The sequence below is a fragment of the Petaurus breviceps genome, unplaced genomic scaffold (genome assembly GCF_028583685.1).
Source record: "Petaurus breviceps papuanus isolate PSGF00001 unplaced genomic scaffold, PetGlider_PUasm1.0 90897, whole genome shotgun sequence".
In the NCBI taxonomy this organism is placed as follows: Eukaryota; Metazoa; Chordata; class Mammalia; order Diprotodontia; family Petauridae; genus Petaurus; species Petaurus breviceps.
In genome coordinates, this window is record NW_027187374.1 from 13,866,149 (window position 1) to 13,892,494 (window position 26,346).

The following is a 26,346-nucleotide window of genomic DNA, read 5'->3' on the forward strand; positions in this document are numbered from 1 at the left end:
TCTCTCTCTCTCTCTCTCTCTCTCTCTCTCTCTCTCTTTCTCTCTCTTTGTCCCGTCATAAACTGCAAAACCAGATGTGGCAGTAGGTGTTCTTCAGTGTCTCCTTTCTACTCATAACTGTACAAAAAGACTTAGTTGCTACAGGTGGAAGCAGTCTTAAGAATATCTTCTTCCCTTGTGTGACCTAATGGGTAGTTTCCTTGGACTTGGTGAAGCTAGTTTTATTAAAAAGATAGCTCTCTTATCCATCTCCTGCAGCAAATGGTATTCTTTTTAAAACAAGTATACAATTTTTCTTTGTACTGCCATCTTCATTTTAATAAATAAATAGCCATCTTTCTTTTCGTTGTTTCACAAGATATATAAATAATGCTTGCCAAATTATGAATGACACATTCCCAACAACTGCTAGTCAGGTATGCCACACACTGAGTGTAATAAAATCTATTTCTAATTTGTTTTGGCTTATTGAGCTTGTTAAACTGATAGCAAATTCATGTGAAAGAGTTAATACAGGTGAATTTTTTCCTGATTTAGGGAATGATATACATTTGTTCAATAAACATAACAGGAAAATTTGAATTTAAAAATACTAGAGACTATAATACATGTAGCAATGTCCATTATAAAATAAATATAATGCTCTAAATCATTATTGATTAGAGAAGTGAAAATTCAAAAAAACTTTGAGATATCATCTCATATCTAACCTGATTGACTAAAACAATAAAAGGAAGAAATGAAAAATATTGGAGGTGATGGGGAAAAATTGGGACATTAATACACTGTTGGTAGAACTGTGAACTGATACAACCATTTTGGAGAGCAATTTGGAATTTTTTCCAAAGAGTTATAAAACTGTGTCTGACTCAGTTTCCTCATCTATAAAATGAGGACAATGATAGTACTTACCTCGTAGTGTTGTGAATATCAAATGAGATATTATAAAGTGTTTTGCAAACTTTAAAACACTATATAAATGCTAGTTATCATTATTACTCTTCTTTTGACCTCATCATGAACTTTCAATTTCAAGGAAGTGAAAGGTATATTGATCAATGAAAAAGATTGGGGATCATTGCTACATACTGGGGGATAAAGGTTGAAAGGAGTTTGGAGGAAAAAAAATCCTTTTAAATAGGATAAGATGGAACTTAGTATCTTTTTTTATTTTGATTTCTTTTTTCAATTAAAACAATTTTGCCTTTCTTTTTATTACATTAATATATATTTATGGAATAAAACAGCATTCCATAACATAGTACAATAAAAAAGATGATTGTATGTGAAACTGCAAATTTACTATGGACAATTGCTATTGCTTTCAAATAGATAACAAAATTACAGTGTAAATTTCTTTTTTTTCTCCTCTCCCCCCCCGCCCCAGAAATGGCTACCATTAGACACAAATAGGTACACACACACACACACACACACACACACACACACACACACGTACTTTTATTTATTAGTTCTTTCTCTGGTTACAGATAGTGTCTTTCTTCCTATGTCCTTTATTGTTAATTTGGGTATTTGTAAAAGTCAAAATAACTTATTCACTCAAAGTCATTCCTAAAACAATATTGCTATTATTGTATACCATATTCTCTTGGCCTTTGCACATTTTGTTCTTCATTATTTCATGCAAGTCTTTCCATGTTTTTCTAAGATTACTGAGTTTATTTCTTATAGCACAGTAGTATCCCATCACAATCATATACCACAACTTGTTCTGCCATTTTCCAATGGCATCCCTGCAATTTCCAGTTCTTTGTCACCATAGAGGGCTGCTATAAACATTTTAGTATATATAGGTTCTTTTCCTTTTTGCCTAATCATCTTCGGAAATTGGTATTGCTGGGTCAAAGGACATAGGTAGTTTAGTAGCTCTTTGGGCATAATTTCAGATTGCTCTGCAAAATGGTTGGATCAGTTCACAATTCTACAAACAATGAATTAGTGTCCCCACTTTTCCACATCCCCTCCAATATTTGTCACTTTCCCCTTTAATAATTTTAGCCAATCTGGTAGTTATAAATTGATATGTCAAGGTTGTTATAATTTGCATTTCTCTGATCAATAATGATTTAGAGCATTTTTATATGACTATAAATTATTTTGATTTCTTCATAAGAATGCTACTTGTTTATGTCCTTTGACCATTTATCATTTGGAGAATGACTCCTTTTCTTATAGATTTGACAAAGTTCTTTATATATTTTGCTATGAAATCTTTATCTGATAAACTGTCTATAAAATTATTCTCCCCAATTTTCTTCTTTCTTTCTGATCTTAGCTACATTTGTTTTATTTGTACAAAACAATTTTAAATTAATGTAATCAAAATTATACCTAACTTTGCTTTCCATCTCTTGTTTACTCATAAATTTTGTCTATCTATAAGTCTGATAAGTAGTATGTTCCATGTTCTTCTAATTTTCTTAAATCTCTATATCTAAGTCATGTATCCACTTTTGACCTTATTTTGGTAAATGGTGTAAGTATTGGTCTATGCCCAGCTTTTGCCACACCATTTTCCAAATAATTTTTACCAAATAATGAATTCTTATCCTAAAATCATAAGTTTGACACTTGTCAAATACAAGGTTATTATATTTATTTGCTGCCACAAATTGTATGTCTACTCTATTCCATTGATCTATCTTTCTGTTTCTTAGCCAGTACCAGATGATTTTGATAATTAATGCATTGTAATACAGGTTAAAAACTAATACTTGGGGCAGCTAGATGGTACAGTGAGTAAAGCGCCGGCCCCAGAGTTGGGAGGACCCGAGCTTGGTTATGGCATCAGACACTTAACACAAAAATACTAGCTGTGTAACCGTGGGCAAGTTACTTAATCCCAAATGCCCTCCAAAAGGCAAAAAAGAAAAGAAAAGAAAAGATCTAGTACTGCTAAACCTCTTTTCTATATGTAGTTTTTCATTTTTTCCTTTTATTCTTCAAATGAATTTTGTCATTTTCCCCTAATTCAGTAAAATAATTTTGGTAATGTAATTGGGATGGCATTGAATATATAAATTAGTTTAGATAAAATTGTCATTTTTACTATATTGACTCTGCCAGCCCAGAAACAATGACTACATCTTCAATTATTTAAATCTGATTTTATTTGTATTAAAAAGCTTATAGTTCCTGGGTTTGTTCTGGCAGGTGTACTCCTAGGTATTTTATACTGCCTAGAATTATTTTCAATGGGATATCTTTTACTCTCCCTTCTTGCAGGATTTTGTTTGTGACATGTGGGAATATTGATGTTCTATGTGGATTTACTTTATATCTTGCTACTTTGCTAAAACTATGAATTTTCAACTAACTTTTTAGTTGGGATTTTTCAAATATATTATCATATTGTCTGATGTGATACTGGGAAGGCTTCTAGTTTTCTCCATTACAAATAATGCCTGTTTATAGTTTTAGGTAATTTTTTTTATCAATTTAAGGAAAAATCCATTTATATTAATACTTTCAAGTATTTTTAATAGAAGTTATGTGGAACTTTACCAAAAGCTTTTTCTGCATCTGTTGATATAATCATGTTAAAACAATTTTTTATTGATGTAATCAATTATGTTAACAGTTTTCCTTATGTTAAACCATCCCTGCATTCCTGGTATAAATCCCACTTGATCATTACATATAATCTTTGTGATATATTGTAACATTTAAACTAGTATTTAATTTAATCCTATTTCAAATTCAAAAATTTAAAAACCTTTAGTACAAAATATATTTAATGTATCACAAGTATACTTACCTGACATTCCTAAGTGATATCCAGTAGTGAAGTTAGCTAAAAACCCTCTTCTGTTTACTGTTTTGTCAGTGATGAAGAACACAGTCATCTGGTTGGAAGTTGAGTATATGTCCTTTACAGGGCCTAATCCTGTGTATGCAGCTGTTCCCAAGGAAAAGTAAAGTCTTGGTAAATGTATTCAATATAGTTTGAAGAAACTATAATACCTATTTGGTACTATGTCTGTGCAACTCTAACAACTACAAAGAAGCTGGTCCATTTAAGTAAATGGGCAAATTAATTCTCTGATCTTTTAGAAGATCAACTTTTATTGGTTTTATGGGAGAGTATAATATGGTGAAAAAAACAAATGATTTGAACCAGTGGTTTAAAATCTCACTTATCAGCTGCATGGCTTTAGGCAAACCACTTAACCTATCTTAATGTATTAGGATGAATGATTAAGGTCAAAGTAGAGGCTGTTTTTGGCCTCAATATCTATTGGTGAGTACCACTGTTAAGAAATCTCTTTTAGGATTCCTAAAAACACTTGCTTTATCCTGCAATTTAAGAAAAAAAAATTCCTGATTCAGCCAAAGGGCGAGATTCCTTCACTCTCCTACAACAGTCATCTCTGGAAAAGAAATATGTACACATATGTATACATACAGTTTTATGTGGCGACATTCTGGACACTTTTTAATAAGCCTCAAGGAGATAAATTTTTCCAGGGTTAGTCAAGTCTATGCTATTTGCCAAAAGGTCTAGGTTTGCAGTGGATAGAGCACTGGGCTTGGAGTCAGGAAGATCTGAGTTCAAATGTGGCCTCATATACTTCCTAGCTGTTTGACCCTGGACAAGTCACTTAACTTGCTTGCTTCAGTTTCCTTATCTGTAAAATGGGGATAACAATAGCTCCCAGGCTTGTTGTGAGGAGCAAATAAGAATAATTGTAAAATGCTTAACCACAGTGCCTGACATTTAGTAAGACTCTGCTAGGTCTACCTTTCTTTCTTCCTTTCTTCCTTCCTTCCTTCCTTCCTTCCTTCCTTCCTTCCTTTCTTTCTTTCTTTCTTTCTTTCTTTCTTTCTTTCTTTCTTTCTTTCTTTCTTTCTTTCTTTCTTTCTTTCTTTCTTTCTTTCTTTCTTCCTTCCTTTCTTCCTTTCCTTCTTTCTTCCTTTCCTTCTTTCTTTCTGCTTTTTGGAGGACAATTGGGGTTAAGTGACTTGCCCAAGGTCACACAGCTAGTTTTTGTGTTAAGTGTCTGAGGCTGGATTTGAACTCAGGTCCTCCTGACTCCAGGGCCAGTGCTCTATTCTCTGTACCAACTAGCAGCCCCTGTGCTAGGTCTTTCTACCAATGTGGAGCTTGATGTCAGTTTGTGACTACACAGGATAGGAAACTGTAAATTAGCACCAATTGGAGGACAAAAGCATGCACATTTTACTCTTCCTAGGAACAGCTGGCTGTGGAAAGTATCTTGCAGCTACCACTGAATTAAAACAGAAGCTAGTACACTTAAGAGGATTTTCTCATAAAAAGGATAACAGTGTACTAATGTACTAACAGTGTAATAGTGTCCTAATGGAAATGGAGGTTCTTCTTGTGGTGCTGAGCTTGAAAATGGGAAGAACTCATTACACCACTCACCTTGGCACTGAAATAGCATTTGACTTTCATCTATATGCTGAAACTAGACTCTTATTTTCTTGAAACATTGGACTTCAGCATTTCTCATCTGCAAAATGAGGAATCTGAGGTAGATGGCTTCTAAGGTGCCTTTGTCACCAAATCTATGATCCAATGAACCCCTGAAGCGATCTAATCATATTCCTTATGACTTTATAAGCTGTAGATTTTAATGACAATTTTAGCTTTAAATTTCTCCAGAAATCATTCAATTCAGTTAGATCCTTATTAAGTGCCTACTATGTGCAAAGTGCTGAGATACGAAGATTGATGAGACATAGGTCTTGTCATCAAAAAGATTATATTGTATTGGGAGGTGTTGATGGTATTTGGAATATAGGTGAGTGTTGTGGACAATGGAAAGTATAATATAAGCTGCTTGAGTTCTGGGATGGTTTTTGGTTTTGTTTTTGAAAACTTAGCCCATCTTAGTGTCTTTCACAGAATAATACATGTAATAAATATTTATTGGATTGAACTCAATCTAGATAAAGTACCTAAGAAAATTTGAGAAATGAACATTTTTAGGAAGGTGATCAGAAAAAAAAACTATATAGAAGTCTTGAAAGAAGATAAAGATTCTGAAAAGTGTTACTAAGAGGTAATAAATTCTAGTCATGGAGAGTGGAAAGAGACTGTGTAAATTTATGGAAGCAGGAAAAATATGTAGAATTCAGGGAATAACTGGAAGTTCAGTGCAACTAGATTGTAGGATTGTGATGGGAAGCAATGTTAAATTCATCAGAAAGCTAGTTTAGAGTCAGATTGAGAAGAATCTTAAATGTCAGACTAAGAAGTTTGAATTTTGTCCTGTAAGTAATAAATAAGGAGCCATGGAAAAGGGCAGGGGGATGCCATACTCAAGTAAGCCTGTGTCTTAAGAAAATTACTTTGGAATCAAGTTGAGGTTTATATTGATGAGAGGAAATTGGAAGTGGGAACATCAATTAGGAAGTTTTAAAAATACTCCACACTAGAGACGATGAAGACCTAGGAATAGTGTCTATGTGAAGCAGAGAGAAGGGAACATAAAATCATAGGTAACTAGGTAAAAGGGACATTAAGATCTCATCTAGTCTAATCTCCTCATTTTAAAGATAAAGAAACTGGGGCACTGTGAGCTGAGCTGACTTGCCCAAGATGGCACAGCTAGTAGTTGGCAGAGCCAGGATCAGAAGCAAGTCATCAAACTTCAAATCCAGCTTTATATCTATTTTACTATGCTGCCTCTCAGGGATCAGATGTAAGAAATAATGAGGTGAAATTGATAGGATTTGGCCACTGAGAGCATTTGGGGGATCAGGGAGAGGAAAGAGTCAAAGATGACTAAGGATTTGAACTTGAGTTACCAGGAGAGAGGTGCAATCAATAGACAGATTGGGAAGTCTAGAGGAGTGGAGAGTTCCCTCAACGAGAAAGATCATGAGCTGAGTTTGGGAACTTTAGTTATGACTTTTTTGGTGGAGATATCTATCAGATGGTTGAAGTTGTGACTTGGAGATAGGTATGGATATCTAGATTTGGGAGACATATCATCTGTACCAGTCATCTGCCCATTCTTAAATATCTCCAGGACTACATGGAAATCACACCATCTCTTTTGGTAACTTTTTTCATTATTCAAAATCTTTTCTGGGAGATGTACTAGTAATATGTCAATTAAATCCATACAGTGGAAAAAAAATAAGATAGATGATAGGTATGATGAGATATGCTGAGTTTCTTCAATTATATATCTGCAAACATAAGAGAAAAGTGGAGGGAGGCATAGTGGATAGAGTGCTCAGACTGGAATCAGGAAGATATGAGCTCAAATCTGGTCTCAGACAATTACTAGCTCTGTGACCTTGGGCAAGTAACTTAACCTCTGTTTGCCTTAATCTACTGGTGAAGGAAATGGCAAACCATTTCAGTATCTTTGCCAAAAAACCCCCATGGACATCCTATTGTCTTACTGGTGTGCTATTGCCCACGGGGTCACAAAGAGACAGACTCAAATGAGTGAGCAACAATAACCAAAAGGAGGACATAATGAATAGCACATAAGATCCAGCATTTCCCTGATCTTTCACCTTCCTAAAAAAAATTCTGTATGGAATGATGTGTTTTTGGTTTTAAGTATAATTGCATTTAATCTGAGATATTCTGCATGAGGTAATCGGATGGTCTGAATTCTGTGCTAAAATCTGTGCCAAAATGATTCAATGAATAACACTTACCCAAAAATAAGGAGTTGTCATCTCTGCCATCTCTGACTTCAACCACATCCTCAATATCTTGTAAGTCAAATACTTCAAAATGAAGTTGGATGTTCTTCCCTTTTTCAGCATTTAAGTACCAGATACCTAAAATAGAGTAATTAAACATGATACTTAATTTAGAAGTACAATTAATATTTTTAGCATGTCCCAGAGAAGTAGCTTTGCTTGCAGAGGATTTCAGAACTCTTTTAGGGTCACTTTTGATTCCATGGACAGCTACCTTCCTAACAACTTTGATTATAGGTAACATAATGGCTTAATAACATTTTTGCCAGTAAAAACATAAAATGAATTTGAAACAGTTTGCTATAATTTAACTATCACATTAAATATGAAAATTCTTTTTTCTTCTATTTTTCTTTTTACTATGAACTTAAGAAACACCACATAAAATAACTTTCTCAATATATATTGTAGAAAAAGAGAGGAATGTACATGAAACTGCAAGTACATATGATGTTTGTTATAAAGTATGTCAGACTCCAAAACCAACTTTAATTCTAGTATATCACACTGTCTCTCAGGAAATAGATATGACAGATGATATAGAGGTGACAGGACATGGTAAATTATATGTGAGTAATCAGGGAAGAATGTGGAGTCAAAGATGACTCTCAAGTTTTGAAACTTAGTGACTGAGATGTCAGTGGTGTCAGTGGTATTATATAACTTTCAAAGCTGACCTGCTTGTATGTGATTCTTTTCCTCAGTTCTCATATCATTTAGTGGGGGTGGGGGACAGGCACTTAGCACCTTATTCCTATCTCCCCCCTCCCTCCGAGGCTCCTACTCTCTAACTGAAAAAAAAAAGAGAGACATTCTTATAACAAGCTCAAAAAGTCAAACAAAACAAATTACTGCACTAGCTATGTCTGAAAACATATATCTTATCTCCATCATAAAATTCTGGCCTTTGGTTTTAAATAAATACTATTTATCACATTAAGGAAAGATGCATTTGTTTCCATGCTTTCCAGTGGTTTTTTTTATTGTGTTTTGTTTTGTTAAACAGATATGGATGTAAGATTTTGTCAAAAGCTTTTCTGCATCTTGATTTGGTCGTGTAGTGGTTATTTTTCTTATTATTAACATGGTGTATTTTATTTATAGTTTTTCTAATATTGAAACAATCCTGAATATTTGGTATAAGTCCAACCTGGTTATACTCATAAACCTGGTGTATATTTATTTTAAAATATGTGCTATACCCCTTTAGTACTATTTTATTTAATATTCTTGCATTTATGTAATTAGGAATATTGATCTATAGTATATAGATATATAATCAGGGGTATTGATCTATAGTTTCCCTTGTTTTGTCTTTCTAGGGTTAAGGCATAAATGTTACATTTGTATCATGGAAAGAATTCAACAGAATCTACTCTTTTCTTGTTTTTCCAAACATTTCATATAATATCGGAATTAATTTTTCTTCAAATTTTTGACAGGATTGTAAATCAATCAGATTTGGGGTTGTTATTCTTTTGGGAATTAAAATATGGCTTATCTCATTTCTTATCCTATAAATTCTCTATTTCTTTTTATTTTGATCATAGCTTTTTAATGTTTTTGAAGAATTAACCCATTGCATTAAATTTGTCAATTTTTTGGCATGTAGCTGGGCAAAATAGTATATATTAATTTTCTATATTATTCTTCATTTGTTATTAATTCTCCTCTGTCATATTTATATTGGTAATTTACTTTTTCCTTAAAAATAAATTAGTATTTAATTTTTAAAAAGACTAGCTTTAATTAATTCAATTGCCTCTTTTGCTTTTAATTTTGGTCATCTCTTCTGTGATTTTTGGAATTTCTATTTTGATGTTTAATTTGTGCTTTTTAATTTATTGGTTTTCTGGGATTTTTTTTTAGTTCAATGTCCAATTAATTGATCTGATTTTTTTGCCTCTTTTGTTTATGAAAGTGTAAAAAATATACATTTTGGCATCAAGATTGTTTTGGTTTTATCCTAAAATTGCATTAAACATAGGTCACTGGTGTGGAGCATAGTCTTTTCTCTCACTATCTTCTTCCTTTGTAAAATTGACATGTTGTCTCATTGTTATTTCCTCTGATTAAATTGACTCTTATATTTATGATTTGTTCTTTTACTAATCAATTCTTTGAAATTTAGACATTTTGGAATTTAATCTTCACAATTTAAGCCTTTTCTTCAAATGCCCTTACCTGAATATAATTTTTATTCTACTGTGGTCAAAAAAGGATATATTTAATATGTCTTGCTATATTTTTACAAAGTTCGTATGCCCCAATATATTTACAGTTTTTAAAAAAGTATTATGTAGAGCTGACATAAATGTATGCTCCTTTCTATTCCCTTTCAGCTGTCACTAGAACTCTACCATATCTAAACTTTCTAAAATTCTATTTAGGTCCTTAACTTCTTTCTTTTTTATTTTTGTTATATTTATCTAGGTCTGAAATGGAGTATATAATTAGGTCCCCCATATGAGAGTTTAATGGTCCATTTCTCTTTACAATTCATTCAACTTTTCCTCTAAGATTTTAGATCATATGCCATTATGTGCATATATAAGTATATATAGTGCCTTTAAGGATAATTTATTTTTCCTATTTTTCTCTTTTCATCATATTTATTTTGCTCTTGTCTGAGGTCCAGATTGTTATCCTTGACTTTTTTAGTTCAGTGGAATTAGAATAAATTTTGTCACAGTCTGTTATTTTAATTATATTTGAATTTTTATGTTTCTAGCAGACTGAGTTGAATGTATTTCTATACCAACATATTGCCTGTTTCTACTTTCTAATTTAATTTGTTACCCTCTTGCATTTTACAAGTGAGTTCATTCCATTCACAATTATGACTATTATGTTTATTCATCTACCCATTATCATTTCTTTTTTCATCTCTTTACCATTTGTCTTCCTCTTTACAAAGTAGAGGATAGTGAGAGAAAAGATTATGCTCCACGCTAGTGACCTATGCTTAATGCAATCTGTTTTCTCTCCCCTGCCCTTCTTCTCCTTATCTCAAACTCCAATCACAAGTTATTACAATTTTTTCTTTCCTTTTAAACTCCATCACCCCCTCCTCTTTTCATAATCCAACCTCTGTAGCTGGAGTTTGCTTTGTTTATTATTAATTCCTGAATTTATATTCTTTCTTATTCTCTACTCCCTCTTTTCCTAGTTCCATCCTTTTCCTGAGTTGAATTGAATATATTCTTATGTCAACCTTTGTGTGTTCTACTCTTTTTGGCCTTCTTTCTCTCTCCTTCTCTTTCCTTCCTTCCTTCCTTTCTTCCTTCCTTCCTTCCTTCCTTCCTTCCTTCCTTCCTTCCTTCCTTCCTTCCTTCCTTCCTTCCTTCCTTCCTCCCTTCCTCCCTCCCTCCCTCCCTCCCTCCCTCCCTCCCTTCCTTCTTTCTTCTCTTACTTCCTTTCCTTCTTTCTTCCTCTCTCTTTCTTTTTTCCATTCCCTTCCTTCCAAAAGGCTCCAAAACCTTTTGCTTTTGGTCTTAAATTTGGGAACCTTAGTTTCAAAGCAAAATTTTCTTCACCTGAGAATAGCTACATAGTACCTTGTGCTATGTAGTACCTTTAGCATAATAAATGCTAAATAAATATTTGTTGAATGAATGATCAATTACAAGTTTTACATAGAAATCATCTTCTGATCCATTTAACTGAGGTATTTTTCATAGCAAACAATATTCATCACCCTGGACTTTTGCATAGCAAACCTTGGTCCATTTCTTTTCTTTAGGTAGATTTGGCATATTTGGTATCTTTCTAAGGTTGTTGGTAATGTTTCTCATTGTCCTGTTGTTCTTTTTCCCTGAACAAATATATATATATATATATATATATATATATATATATATATGTATATATATATAGTTACATTTAATTATTTCTAGTTGATTGTGATGTTGATTCTTTGATGATAAACCTACATCTGCTAAGTCTACAACTGATTTTTAAAATTTGAAATAACAATTTTAAAACATACAATTCTCTGATGATAATAAGAAATCATGACTCACAGGAAGCTTGATTGGGGTAATTATTTGGATAATTCATAGAAGAAAATGTTGTATTTGGTTCCCAAAGTTCCAGAGGTCCTCCACAGTCAGCTAAAAGAGCAAACATTAAAGATATATTAATAAATAGCTGCTGGTTGATAATGACGGATAGAATAGATCCTCTTTAAGGGGCTGTCAAACTTTAATAACAAAAGAAGCACAAGAATGTCTAAGCCAAAAGAGATTCTGAAGTATCTACATCTGGATTTTTTAAAAAAGGGATAATTAATAAAATTAAATTGTTAGGTAAAACGAATTCAGAATGTTTTTATTCTTAATAAAGAAATAATACTTGGAGGTTAAATACTTTCTTCAAGAGTCTTTAAATTAGACACTATTAACAACACTTTCCAAATAAGGCCAAACTTACCTGCAGATAACATGGGTAGTTGCTTTTGTAGCCCATTTTGAGAGATGCTATAAAGTATCCTTATTTCTTCTCAAACCACAACCATCAACCCAATTTTATTTATTTTTGACACCTGAGATTATTCTTATTAGAAATTAATTTGTTCACACTAAACTTCACTCTTTCCTGTTGGGATTCTTTAAAAAAATGAAAATTATGCTGAAAGATGTAGCAACTTAAAATTATAACTTTACTGTGAATGAATTTTATCAGCGAACTTTCCTATAGATCATGGACACCTAAGGTACGGGATTTTTTTTTTCATTTTTCAAATGCTTTATTAACTTCTGATTTACATCATTAATTTCTGCCATATTTTGAGTTACAAATTTTCTCCCCGTTTTTCCCCTACCCACCACCCCAAAAATAGCAATCCCAAAGGATATTCCCTCCTCCAATCTGCTCTCTCCCATATCTTCTCCCATACCCCCTTTAACTTTTCCAGTAGGGTATGGTGGATCTCTATGCCCCAGTGCCTGTATATCCTATTTCCCAATTACATGAAGAAAGTATTAACAATAGTATATATATATATATATATATATATATATATGTATATAATTTTAAACATTTGACTTTAAAACTTTGAATTCCAGATTCATTCCCTTCCTCCCTTGTCACCCACTCTTACTGGGAAGACAAGCAGTTCAGTATCAGTTGTACATGTGTAGCTAATGCAAAACATTACCATAGAAGGTATATTGTAAAAGACTGACTATATTTCTCTCCCTCCTATCCCACCACCCACTTGTTCCATTCTCTACTTTGATCCCATCTCTTTTCAAAAGTGTGTGTTTCCAACTTCCCTCCCCCTCCTTTCCATCATCCTCCCTCTCTTATCCCCTTGCCCCCTAATTCTCCTGTAGGGTGAGATACCCTATTTAGTGTGTATGTCATTCCCTCCCTAAGCCAAGTTCAAAGAGAATAAGGTTGACCCATTCCCTTTTGCCTTCCTATTCTTCCCCTCCATTGTAACTATTTTCCCTTGCCTCTTCTATATGAGATAATTTACCCCATTCTGTCTCTCCCCAACTCCTCTCATTATATTCCTCTCTCACCTTTTAATTTCACCTTTTAAGTATCATTCCTTCCTATAAACTTGGCCCTGTGCCCTCTATCTATGTATACCTGTAAACATATATACACACATTCACATATGTATTCATATACCCATATACCCTCCAATACAGACATATATATGTATATATACATATATAGACATATATGTATATTCCCTTCAAGTATTTTCATACTGAGAAAAGTTTCATCAGTTACAATTATCGTTTTTCTATGTAGGAATGTTAATAGTTCAACTTTGATAAGTTCCTTATGATTTCTTTTCCCTGTTTACCTTCTTAAGCTTCTCTTGCTTCTTGTATCTGGATGTCAAATTTTCTATTCAACTCTGGTTTTTTCATTAAGAATGCTTGAAGGTACTCTATTCCACTGAATGACCATATTTTCCCCTGAAAGATGATACTCAGTTTTGCTGGGTAGGTGATTCTTGGTTTTAATCCCAGCTCCTCTGCCCTCCAGAATATCATATTCCAGGCCCTTTGATCCCTCAGTGTAGAAGCTGTCAGATTCTGGGTTATCCTGATTGTGTTTCCACAATATTCAAATTGTTTCTTCCTGGCTACTTGTAATACTCTCTCCTTAATCTGGGAATTCTGGAACCTGGCTATAATATTCCTAGGAGTTTTCTTGTTGGGATATTTTTCATCAGGTGATCAATGGATTCTTTCAACCTCTATTTTGCCTTCTGGTTCTAAAACATCAGAGCTATTTTCCTTGAGAATTTCTTGGAGGATGATTTCCAGGTTCTTTCTTTGATCATGGTTTTCAGGTAGTCCAATAATTTTTAAATTATCTGTCCTGGATCTATTTTCCAGGTCAGTGGTTTTTCCCATGAGATATTTCAAATTTCCTTCTATTCTTTAATTTGTTTGGATCTGTTTAACATCATCTCGATTTCTCATAAAGTCACTAGCTTCCCTTTGCTTCATTCTAAATCTGAGGGAATGATTCTCCTCACTGAGCTTTTGAGATTCTTTTTCCATCTGGCAAATTCGGCTTTTTAAGGCATTCTTCTCTTCATTGCCCTTTTGAGCCTCTTTTGCCAATTGAATTAGTATGTTTTTAAGGTGTGATTTTCCTCAGTGAGGCTGTTGACTATCATTTCGTAATTTTCTTGCATCGTTTTCATTTCTCTTCCCAATTTTTCCTCCACTTCTCTTATCTGCTTCTTAAGGTCTTCTATGGCCTGTAACCAGCTCGTACTTTTCTTTGAAGCTTTTGGTACAGGAGTTCTGACTTCATTGTCTTCCTCCTGTTCCATGCTTTGATCCTTTTTTGTCCCCCAAAAAGGAGTCTAATGTTGGATTGCTCTGCTTGGTTTGCTTCCTCTTCCTGGTCATGTCGCACCTCAGTCACTTGACTCCTGGGCTTTTTGCCACAGTAGGATTCTGCCACCTGACAGGGAAGCTTCATTCCAAATGCTGGGGTTTTCTCAGCTACCAGAAGTTTTAGTTAGGTGCCCTCTCTGAAGCTTTCATATGCTCTGGCAACTGATCACACACCCCAAGACCTCCACCCTAGTCCGCAATCTAGATCTAAGCAGGTTAAAGCAAGAGTGATCAGCCCTCAGACTGGTGGCTTGATCCCTCTACACTCTGCAGGCCAGGAGCTGAAGTTGCAACATGACAGCCCTCAGCGGCTTCTCCCCTGGGGGCAAAAGCTGAGGCACTCCCAACTACTGGGTCCCAAAGTCCAGACTGCACTGACCTCTCACTTTGTCCTTAGCATATATGTGTTGATAAATCTGGAAATGGCCACAGCTGCTAGTGATCTGGAGTCCCTCCAGCCAAACAGCTGGTGAGGCCCACCCTGAGCCTAAAACCTCGGGGTGGAGCTGGGCTTGGCTCCCAGAGATGCTGCAGATTCCTGCCAGGCTGTCTTCAGCAGGAGGTTAGCTTCCCTGTGTCATTTTGTGGGTTCTGCAGCTCCATAGTTTGTTCAGAGTCCCTTTTTACATGGATTTGGGAAGGTGGAAGCCAGAGCCGCCTGGAGGTCCTGCTTCTACTCGGCCATCTGCCTCTGGTAGGGGATTTTCAAAAGCTAAATTCACCTATTCCCTAAGTCTGTCTAAATTTGGGCCCAGTTCTGGTATTCTTCTGATCCTAGGCTGAAACCTAGATCATCTTTGTCTTACTTTGTCTTACTAGGAAAACTAAAAATAACTGTTCTGGGTCAGTCCTACAAATGCATTAGATATAATCATAAACTTTATTAAATCTATTTCAATTCAGTTACCCTACTACCATTTTAAAAATTTGTCCTCTTAATAATGAGAATATGAAAATAAAATCAAGTCACAGCTTACTAGTTTGCTATTATCTTTAAATCATGAAACTGCTATTTGGGTCTTCTGCCATTTTATATCACATAATTTCCACTAGGTTCTGAGGGCAACAAGGCAATTCTTTTACATGTCCCTAATCACCTCACTTTCCTACTCATCACAGTAGTGCTTCCAGACCTTTAAGATCCCTCCTCAAGTCTCCCATGTTTCTAGGATAATTCCTCTACATGCACAAGTGATCCCATTCCATTCTGTCTCCTTCAGAAGATTCCTGGTGGAATTGTACACACACACACACATATGTACATATACATATATATATGTACACACACACAAAGAAGGCCACATGCTGGCTCCACTGCAGTTTTGTTCTGATCTCAATGTCCTTAGCACGTTTATCAGGATGTGATCGAAATGTTCAGGTTGTGGATCCACTTGATGGTGGGAAAAAGTTGTTCTAGACTTTTCAACACCTCCTCAGTACCCTTAGCTGCCTCTCCCCTCTGACTGGAAGGTTACAGGCTAAATTAATAAACTCTTCCAAAAACCCTTCATAGAGAGCTCAGAATTTTCCAACTGGCTTCATTTCTCATCAGTTGCTCTGCTTGGTTTTGGCTTTATGGACATCATGTTCCTATGCTGGGCCTCTATCCCCTTTTCAGCTTCCTTTTGCATATTCTTCTCCCCCATTAGATTGTAAGCTTCTTGAGGGCAGAGGGTCTTTTTCTTATTTGTATCTCCAGTGCTTAGCATAGTGCCTGGTTTGCAGAAGGTGGTTAATAAACGTTTATTACTATTAATATTCCTTTGGGCCATGTACTTTCCAAGTCTCCTTAGTTCTGAATAAGTCCTTACAAGAAGTACATTCACTTAGAAATACTCTTCTCATATTTTTCTCTTTAAAGTCTATGGCAATTGTTCTCATGGATTCGCTTTCATCCTCCCTGCCTCCTGCATTGTCCACTCCTTTATATGGAGCATTCACTCAGAATGCAATAAAATTTAGCTAATCTTTATTTGGAGACAAAACCCATTATAAAGTATAGACAACAACTAAACAAGGTTTAAAGAGAGCAGCTAACTCCTGAGGATTACTGATACTGGTTCAACAGGCAGAGATGAAGAGGAAGGAATGGAGAGGAAATGCAGAGTAGATAAATTTACCAGGTCCTACAGAAGAGCAAGGTAGCTATATTCAAGAAAACAAGAAATTCTGTCTGGGCAGGTCACTGTCCAAGTAGATCCAGTGAGTTAAACAAGGATCCAACTGTTCATGATTATATTCAGTTCTGAGTAGCAGCACACTTCACTAGAAATTGTATCAGCCCCCCAGGTTCCTCTACACTTTGCAAAACTCAAAAGTTCCTGGGGCTTCCTGAAGCCTATGAGGCTCTTGCCTTCCATGATCCTTGACAGTCTTGTTTCATCTGGAAAAAAGATCTATACTTGACAATCAGTCCCTGTGCAGATAAGGGATGAAATATGTATGCATACCTGTTATGCCTTCCAGTAAAAATATAAGGTCCTTGAGGGCAGGTAAAAGACATATATACTATACTAATGCCAAATGAAGGATGAAAATGTCCATCTTATAAATGTGATTCTTAAGAACTATTGCCACTCACACAAACTCACACAATGTAGTATACAACCATGCTTTTATCATTATCTGAGAGTATGCAGCAAAAGAGGAATGCATCTTGTTTTATAGCTGAAGAGTTACTAGGAGTTACATATTTACAATATTTATTTATCACATATATAGAGTTAAGTAGCTTGAGATACTAAAAATCCAGAGTGAGATAATATAGTATTAATGAATTTATCAAGGAAGCCAATCACACAAGTTGTGCAGGTGGCTTTCCAGAAACAAATCACTGGAAAAAATTGGCAAAAATCACTTGTCTACAATTTTAATTATGATGATAATGATTTATTTTAATGGTGGTCTAGTCACAGAGGAAGACTTTGGTTTGCTTTATTAAGGAGCACATGTTAAGCTCATAAAATACCATTTAGGATACTTTAGTTATTCATTATTTTAGATAGGCTTCTGGTAGCTGGAGGAAGAGTTAAATTAAGGTCCAGGAGATTGCTGGAGTTTACTAATGCTAAATGTCAACATTTGACTTTTCCCTGGAGCTATTTTCTTTAACATTTATGTTATAATTAATTGCTTACTGTGCTGATAGGCACAAGATAATGCAGATGATCTTTTGCCAGGAAGTTATGGAAATTTTGCTTCCAGTATACTGCTTGTATTGTTTGTATGACTGTGCACATTCTGATATCACTGCATTTACTGTACCATCTTGATAAATGTAATAGACTTTTTTTGAGATGGAAAAGTTTTAAAGTAGTTCAACTTTAACAAAAAGAAATCCCTTTTAAGCACTCCCTTTTAGAATTTAAATCTTAATTTTTTCCTAGGGTATATGAAGTAATTAAAGGCATAAGAAATTAATAGCTTGAGCTTTGGAAGGAATGAAAGAGATTCCTTGATTTTTCTTTACTAAGGTGAAAATTACTTAACAGGGATAAATAGAAAATTTTGCACTTAGTTTAAAAAAATAACTTTCACAAGTACAAGATGAAGAAGGTGTGGCTAGACAGAAATTAACCTGAAAAGGATCTGAGGGCTTTAGAGGTCTGCAAGTTTAATAATGTGATTCAGAAATACTTTAAGAATGTATGATTTTAAGGATGTAGAGATTCTTTACATTAATGCAAATCACTATCTAAGACAGGGAGCTAGCAGTCTGAGAAATTATGGGACTTGCTCGGGGTCACATCAGAGATGGAACCTGAATATTGACTCCAAGCCCAGAACTTTATATATATTACCTTACGCCTCCTGAAAAATGGCAAGCAAATAAGCTAACCTGATTTTAGCTTCATTAAGAGAAGCATGAATTGCAGGTCATTTTAATCTATCCTCAATTGTGTCTACATCTTATATCCCCTTTTATTTCTACAAATTATTAGCTAGTTTAAGATGGAAAATATATAACTCAAACTCAGGATCTAATATAAAAATGTCAACATTGGAAACATGGGGAAAAGTATATTCATCAGGGATACTTACTAGGAAGTTCTGGAGGCTCAGTTGGTACCAGGGTTGGCTCCAGATACAGACTGTCATTGCAAGTCCCACTTGCTAGGCTAATGTCATCCAATGCTATGTCACTCAGTGGTCCATTTTTATAAGCATCAAAAAAAACCTAGGTAATAGGTCAGAAGGTAGAGAAGACATTTATAGATTTAATAACAAATGGTTCAATCTGCACTAGAACCATTCCAGTCTAGGGACAGTCAAGAATGGCTTTATTCACAGATTGAACAGTCAACTAGTCATAGAGTGTGTGAAGTTATTATAAGATTCCACTTGCCTGACGAAGCTACCCTACTAACCTGCTACATTGCCACTCACTCCTACTACTTGGCCTGAAAATCCCAACATTAAAGAGAAAAGGCAGGGACATTATCTCTGAGAAGCTAGAGTTATACTGCTAAATATACACATATTATCTGGGTGGGGAGAAAGGTACTTCAGTTCTCTCCCATTAGAACATGAAGACAGATTTATTTATCTATTTAGTTAAAAATCAATAAGTAGGGGCGTCCAGGTAGCACAGAGAGTAAGAGCACTGGCCCCAGTGTCGGGATGACCTGGGGATCGAGTCCAGGCTCAGACACTTAGTACCCACCCAGAAACACGTGGCCATTTTACCTTGAGCAAGTTACTTAACCCCAATTGCTTTAAAAAAAAATCAATAAGGATCCAATATGTATCATCAGGGATGCAGATGACCCCGTGACAAAGCATTATGTAATCAAACACTTTGGTCCACAATGTGTTTTTCAGAGTTTTTCGGTTAGCATAGCAAGATTCTTCCAAAGAACATACACAGAATAGGGGAACACAATATATACACACTAGGAAAGACATTCAGGTAATCAATGGCCTGGGAGCTACACTGTTCTGCCACACCCAATCTCAGCTGGTCAATAGACTCTAGCTCTTACTTCTGATAGGCTTGCCAGATCTGTGGTATGAGGCACAATGTGCAAATAATGGCCCAGAAGTCTAGATATGCTCTGCTTTTGTAGGCTTACTACAAGGTTAGAGAGAGAGAAGCGAGAGTCCTTATCAGGATTATTGGAAACAACTATGGTCTTTTCTCTCTTTCCTGAAAGGGATAAAAATATCCTTTGATCACTTTTCCATTTAAGATTGGGTTTTATGCAGAATAGATTTTTCATGCTTTATAAAATTTAACCAATAAATTTACAATTGATATTTTCATAAGTATTTGTCTCTAGACTGTTATTTTCACATTTAAATTCTATTACATTCTCATGCCCTAGAAAGTTAAAAAAGGAAGGGAAGAGATTCACATAATCGTGGTACACTTCTTGTTGTAACAAAGAACTGGAAACTAAGTTGTGCTCATCAATTGAGGAACAGGGATACAAATTATGATATATGAATGCGATGGGAAATGATTGTACCATAAAATACAATGAAAGCAATAGACTCAGAAAAAAAAAGAAAAATGAAAGGATTTGGGAGTTTTAACTGATACAAAATGAAAAGTGAAAGAGAACAATTTACATAAATTATTATAAAATATGTTATAACAAACTATTATAATATTGTATTATACTATATAAAATTGTCATTACATAATGACAACAAAAATATACATTAAAAAACTTTGAAAGGTTTTGTAACTGTTTAATACAAAGATTAACCATGATTCTAAAGGACAGAAGATGAAATATGCTTCTCACCTCTTGGCAGACTGGTGATGGATTAAAGGTGAAGAATAAGACATACCTTTTTGGACATGTGCAATGTACTATTTATTTTGTTTGCTTGATTGGGTTTATTGAATTAAGGAGACTTTTTTGTTTTGTTGTTAGTCTTTAGAGGAGAATCAAGGGAAGAGGAGGATGATAATAAGAAGACAGGAAAAAAACTAGGAGCATCATGAAGCATTTCAAAGAAGCACAGAATCAAGTAGGAGGTTCAGAGGGAAACAGTAACAGGACTTGGCAATGAACATGCTAATGTATTGTATACTTTTAAAAAGAATAAAGTATACATAATAGAGATTCACAGCTTCGTGTATGATCCCCTTTTTCTATTCTTCCCTGTAAATGAAGATGCTCACATTTGTTTATGTTTTTCGAGTTTGAAATAACAACAGAAATATTAACACCATTGACATTGAGATCTATATTGCATTTCTTTGAACAGAGCTTTGAAATTTTATGGAACCAAATATCTAGCTAATTATTTAATGTGACTTAAATTGTACTTCAAAATCTGACCTAAATTTGGGATCTGGTTTCTTTCAAGAGAAGGGAAATTTGCTGTGTATCATACCTCTTGGAGAAAGAAGATCATTGCCTATTTTTCCTACTCAAAACTGGTTCCTGGAACATGTTAAGAAGAGAAAAGGGTCTACAGTCACAATATAAAGGAGCAAGGGACCTTCACTTTGCATTCCACTGTAACAGTGGTGTGAAAGGACTACTAATTTCCAGTGTTTCCCTAACTTAATTTCTTTTCCCACAACATGGAGTATGCCCAGGTCCCTTCTTTTTATCTCCTGAATTAGATTTCCCTAAAAAGGAGACAAAACTTTTCCTGATACCTAATTAGTAAGGACTACTCTAATGTAGCTTCCTGACCATCTAAAGGTATCATAAATCCCAGCCACATGTAGCCTAGGGCTCTCAAACTTGAAGTATTCCTGAAGACCATGTGAACCACCACCATACCCTTTATTATATCTGATTTTTAGTATATCTAATATTTAGTATATCTGATAATATTTTTAGTATACCTGATATTTAGTATATCTGATGACCAGATACTTTCTATAGGGAGATGTGGGAAGCTGAGTCCAGAAAAGCTAAGTGTCATTGTATCCTTGCCCATTCAATGACTTGTGAGTGCCTCATTTAATCTCAATATCAAAGCTGAACTAAAAGAGTACTGATGTTAGAGTCACTTCCAATTTGTGCATTATTTATAGAATGAGAATGTGATGGACTAGCAGGTGCCTGTCAGGCAGCACCAAATATATTCCCCTTTTTTGGAAGTCCAAGTCTAGAGTTATACCAAAAACCTGAATGGTTTTTTATGGGTTTCTGATTGAACAAATCTCCCATCATTGATAAGTAACAATTTGTCTTTGACCTTTATCCCTAAAATGATCAATATATGTTTATTTACATTTCATATATATGCATATATATATCCCTCTTTTCAAGTATTTTACTAATTTTTAAAATAAAAGATGGCAGTATCTGCAAATTGTAGGAAAACAATTTTCACTGCTTATTGGAAAGAAATAGCAGATCATATTATTTAAAAATAGTTTATTTTTTTGTTTTTGTTTTTGGAGGGCAACTGGGGTCAAGTGACTTGCCCAAGGTCACATGGCTAGTTTTTGTGTTAAGAGTCTGAGGCCAGATTTGGACTCAGGTCCTCCTGTCTCCAGGGTCTGTGCTGTATTCACTGCACCACCTAGCCACCCCTAAAAAGTAGTTTATAAAAGGAAAATGATCATTAAGAGTCAGAATAACTTCAGCAAGAACAAGTCATGCCAGATTATTTTAGTTTTCTTTTTTTGATGGAGTTACTGGATTATTGGAATAGGGGAATGCTATAGATATAGCTTGCTTATATTTTAGATTGTACATAGATTTATATTTGACAATGTAATCCTTATTATTATTTTTTGGCTTTTTAGAGGGAGGAAGGAGGGCATTTGGTGTTAGGTGACTTGCACAAGGTCACACAGCTAGTAAGTGTTAAGTGTCTGAGGCCGAATTTGAACTGAACTCCTCCTGACTCCAGGGCTGGTGCTCTATTCACTGCGACGACTAGCTGCCCCCAATGTAATCCTTATTAACAAGATGGAGAGACATGAGCTAGATAACTGTAAAGTTAGATGGAACAGCTGAAACCAAAGTCAGCTTGGAGGGAGGTCTCTGATGGATTCCATTCCCTTCCTCTCCTAAAAAACAGAGATTGGCCCTTAGCTGTGTACAGTTCTACATTTTTAGCAATGACTTAGATAAAATCATAGACATGTAACCAAAAAAAATTAATACTATCTTAAAATTGCATTAAGAAAACTATAGGGGGGGGGCAGAGTCAAGATGGCGGAGTAGAAGCAGGACCTCTCCACTGCTCCAGTTTCCACCTTCCCCAATCAATGTAAAAAGGGGACTCTAAACAAACTTTGGAGATGCAGAACCCACAAAATGACACAGAGAAGCTAACCTCCCGCTGAGGAGAGACTGCCGACAGGAATTGGCCAGCACAGCACCCTGGGAGCCGAGCACAGCCCCACACCAAGGCTTTAGCCCCAGGGCAGGCCTGACCAGCCATAGGCAGGAGGGACTCCAGATCAGCAGCAGCTGTGGCCATTTCCAGATTTATCAACACATAGAAGCGCAGGACAAAGTGAGAGGTCAGTGCCGTCTGGACTTTGGGACCCAGTAAGTGGGAGTGCATGGCTTTTGCCCCCAGGGCAAGAAGCTGCTGAGATGCAAGCACAGCCAGCCAGTGCCAAGTGGCAGCTTCAGCTCCTGGCCTGCAGAGTGTAGGGGGACCAAGCACCAGTCTGAGGGGTAATCGCTCTTGCTTTAACCTTCCTGGATCTGGATTGCAGTCTAGGGTGGAGGTCCTGGGGTGTGTGTCCAGCTTGCCAGAGGATGTGGAGACCTCAGAGGGCACCCATCTAATACTTCTGGCAGCTGAGAAAACCCCAGCGTTTGGGATGAAATCTCCCCTGTCTGGTGGCAGAGTCCTACTGTGGCAAAAAGCCCAGGGGTCAAGTGACTGAGGGGCGGCATGACCAGGCAAAGGAAACAAAGCAGACAAAAGATTCCAACATTACACTCCTATTATGGGGACAAAAAGGAGCAAAGCATGGAACAGGAGGAAGACAGTGAAGTCAGAACTCCTGCACCAAAAGCTTCAAAGGAAAATACAAGCTGCTTATAGGCCATAGAGAACCTTAAGAAGCAGATAAGAGAAGTGGAGGAAAAATTGGGGAAAGAAATGAGAACAATGCAAGAAAATTATGAAATGAGAGTCAACAGCCTGATTGAGGGAAACAACACCTTAAAGAATAGAGTAACTCAAATGGCAAAAGAGGCTCAAAAAGAATGGCTTAAAAAGCTGAATTTGCCAGATGGAAAAAGAATCTCAAAAGCTCCCTGGGGAGAATCATTCCTTCAGAATTATATTGGAGCAAATGGAAGCTAATGACTTTATGAGAAATCAAGATGCTGTTAAACAGATCCAGACAAATGAAAGAATAGAAGGCAATATGAAATATCTCATGCGAAAAACCACTGACCTGGAAAATAGATCCAGGAGAGATAATTTAAAAATTATTGGACTACCTGAAAGCCATGATCAAAGTAAGAACCTAGAAATCATCCTACAGGAAGTTTTCAAAGAAAACTGCCCTGATGTTCTAGAACCAGAGGGCAAAATAGAGGTTGGAAGAATCCATTGATCACCTCCTGAAAAAGATCCCAAAAAGAAAACTCTTAGGAATATTATAGACAGGTTCTGGAATTCCCAGATTAAGGAGAGAATATTACAAGCAGCCAGGAACAATTTGAATATTGTGGAAACCATCAGGATAACCCAGGATCTAGCGGCTTCTACACTGAGGGATCAAAGGGCTTTGAATATGATATTCAAAGGAGCTGGGCTTAAAATCAAGAGCCACCTACCTCAGCAAAACTGAGTATCATGTTTCAGGGGAAAATATGGTCATTCAGTGGAATAGAGGACTATCAAGCATTCTTGCTGAAAAAACCAGAGTTGAATAGAAAATTTGATATTCAGATACAAGAAGCAAGAGAAGCATGAGAAAGTAAACAGGGAAAAGAAATCATAAGGAACTTATCAAAGTTGAACTATTAACATTCCTACATGGAAAAACAATAATTGTAACTGATGAAACTTTTCTCAGTAGTTGAAGGGAATATGTATATATATATATATATATATATACATATATATATATATGTCTATATATGAGGGTATATGGGCATATGAATACATATGTAAATGTGTATATATGTTTAGAGGGTATACATAGATAGAGGGCACAGGACCAATTTAACAGGAAGGGATAATATTTAAAAGGTGAAATTAAGAGGTGAGAGAGGAATATAATGAGAGGAGATGGGGAGAGACAAAAGGGAATGGGTCAACCTTATTCCCATTGAATTTGGCTTGATGAGGGAATGAAATACATACTAAATAGGGTATCTCACCCTCCAGGCGAGTGAAGGGGAGAGGGGATGAGAGGGGGAATGATCGAAGATAGGGTAGGCTGGGGGGAGGGAAGTTGGAAGCACCCACTTTTGAAAAGGGACAGGATCAAAGTAGAGAATAGAAAGTGGGAGGTGGGATAGGAGGGAGGGAAATATAGTCAGTCTTTTACAATATATCTACTATGTTATTGTTTCGCATTAGCCACACATATACCACCTATGCTGAACTGCTTGTCTTCCCAGTAAGGGTTGGTGACAAGGGAGGAAGGGAATGAATCTGGAATTCAAAGTTTTAAAATCAAATATTCAAATATACATATATATATTATTAATACTATTTTACATGTAATTGGGAAATAAGATATACAGGCCCTGGGGCATAGAGATCCACTGGAAAAGTCGAAAGGGGTATGGGAGAAAATATCGGAGAGAGCAGATTGGAGGAGGGAATATCCTGTGGGTCTGCTATTTTGGGATGGTGGGTAGGGGAAAAACAGGGAGAAAATTTGTAACTCAAATTCTGGTGGAAATGAATGATGTAAATCATAAGTTCATAAAGCATTTGAAAAAAAAAAAAGAGAGAAAAAAAGAAAACTATAGTTTCCAGAACATAGGATGTGATTATCCCACTGTAATTGACCTTGGATAGACTTCATCAGGAGTATTATGTTCACTTCTGTGTACCAAATTTAACAAAAAATGTTGACAAGCTGGAACACATTCAGAAGTGTTAATCAATAAGTCAGTAGATATATAAAATCCTCATTCTAACATTGTACTGGAGATTGGGGATACAAGGATGACAGAATGACAAGGAGCCTCAAGATGATGCTGACTAAGGACTGGCTGAAGGAACTGGAGATTGTTGGCCTAAAGAAGATACTACTTGGTGGGGTCATGATAGCTATCTCCAATACAGGAAGTACAGTCATGTAGAAAAGGATTTAAATTTCTTCTTGGTCCCATGGGAGAAACACGGACAATGAGTATAAAAGAAGATTTAGATTCAATGTACAGAAACACTTTCCAACAATTAGAAGCATCCCAAATAAAGAGTGAAATAATATTTGAACTGGTTAAACAGCACTCCTAGGGGTGGCTAGGTGGTGCAGTGAATAGAGCACTGGCCCTGGAGTCAGGAGGACCTGAGTTCAAATTCGGCCTCAGACACTTAACACAAAAATCTAGCCATGTGACCTTGGACAAGTCACAACCCCAATTGCCCTCCAAAAAGCAAAAAAGAAAGAAGAAAAAAAGAAAGATAAATAACCAGTACTCCTAGAGGAAAAGATGAACAAGTGTTCATTCTAATTGTAGATCATATTTCAAGGTTTCCTTTGCTCTCCCTTTTGTGACAAAGTGAATTTTTCTTGGGAGATATTGGGGCCTCCTCATTAGAGGTTTTCCTCTTATTGGAGATGTTGTGGAGATACAGACCAGACTGGTGTTCTCTAAGCTTCCATTTATCTAAGAAATTCAAT

The 26,346-nt window shown here is 35.7% G+C and overlaps 1 protein-coding gene across 1 annotated transcript in view; it reads right to left on the bottom strand.

The window, feature by feature from the left end:
• The window catches only part of TMPRSS15 (transmembrane serine protease 15), a 155,189-nt gene that overhangs the window by 43,715 nt on the left and 85,128 nt on the right, over positions 1–26,346 (bottom strand). The window contains exons 14-17 of the mRNA XM_069074789.1: positions 18,630–18,765; positions 11,736–11,825; positions 7,666–7,791; positions 3,779–3,919 (exon numbers count right to left, since the gene is read on the bottom strand). Coding sequence (XP_068930890.1) covers positions 3,779–3,919; positions 7,666–7,791; positions 11,736–11,825; positions 18,630–18,765 — 493 coding nt within the window. The remainder of the gene's footprint in view (positions 1–3,778; positions 3,920–7,665; positions 7,792–11,735; positions 11,826–18,629; positions 18,766–26,346) is intronic.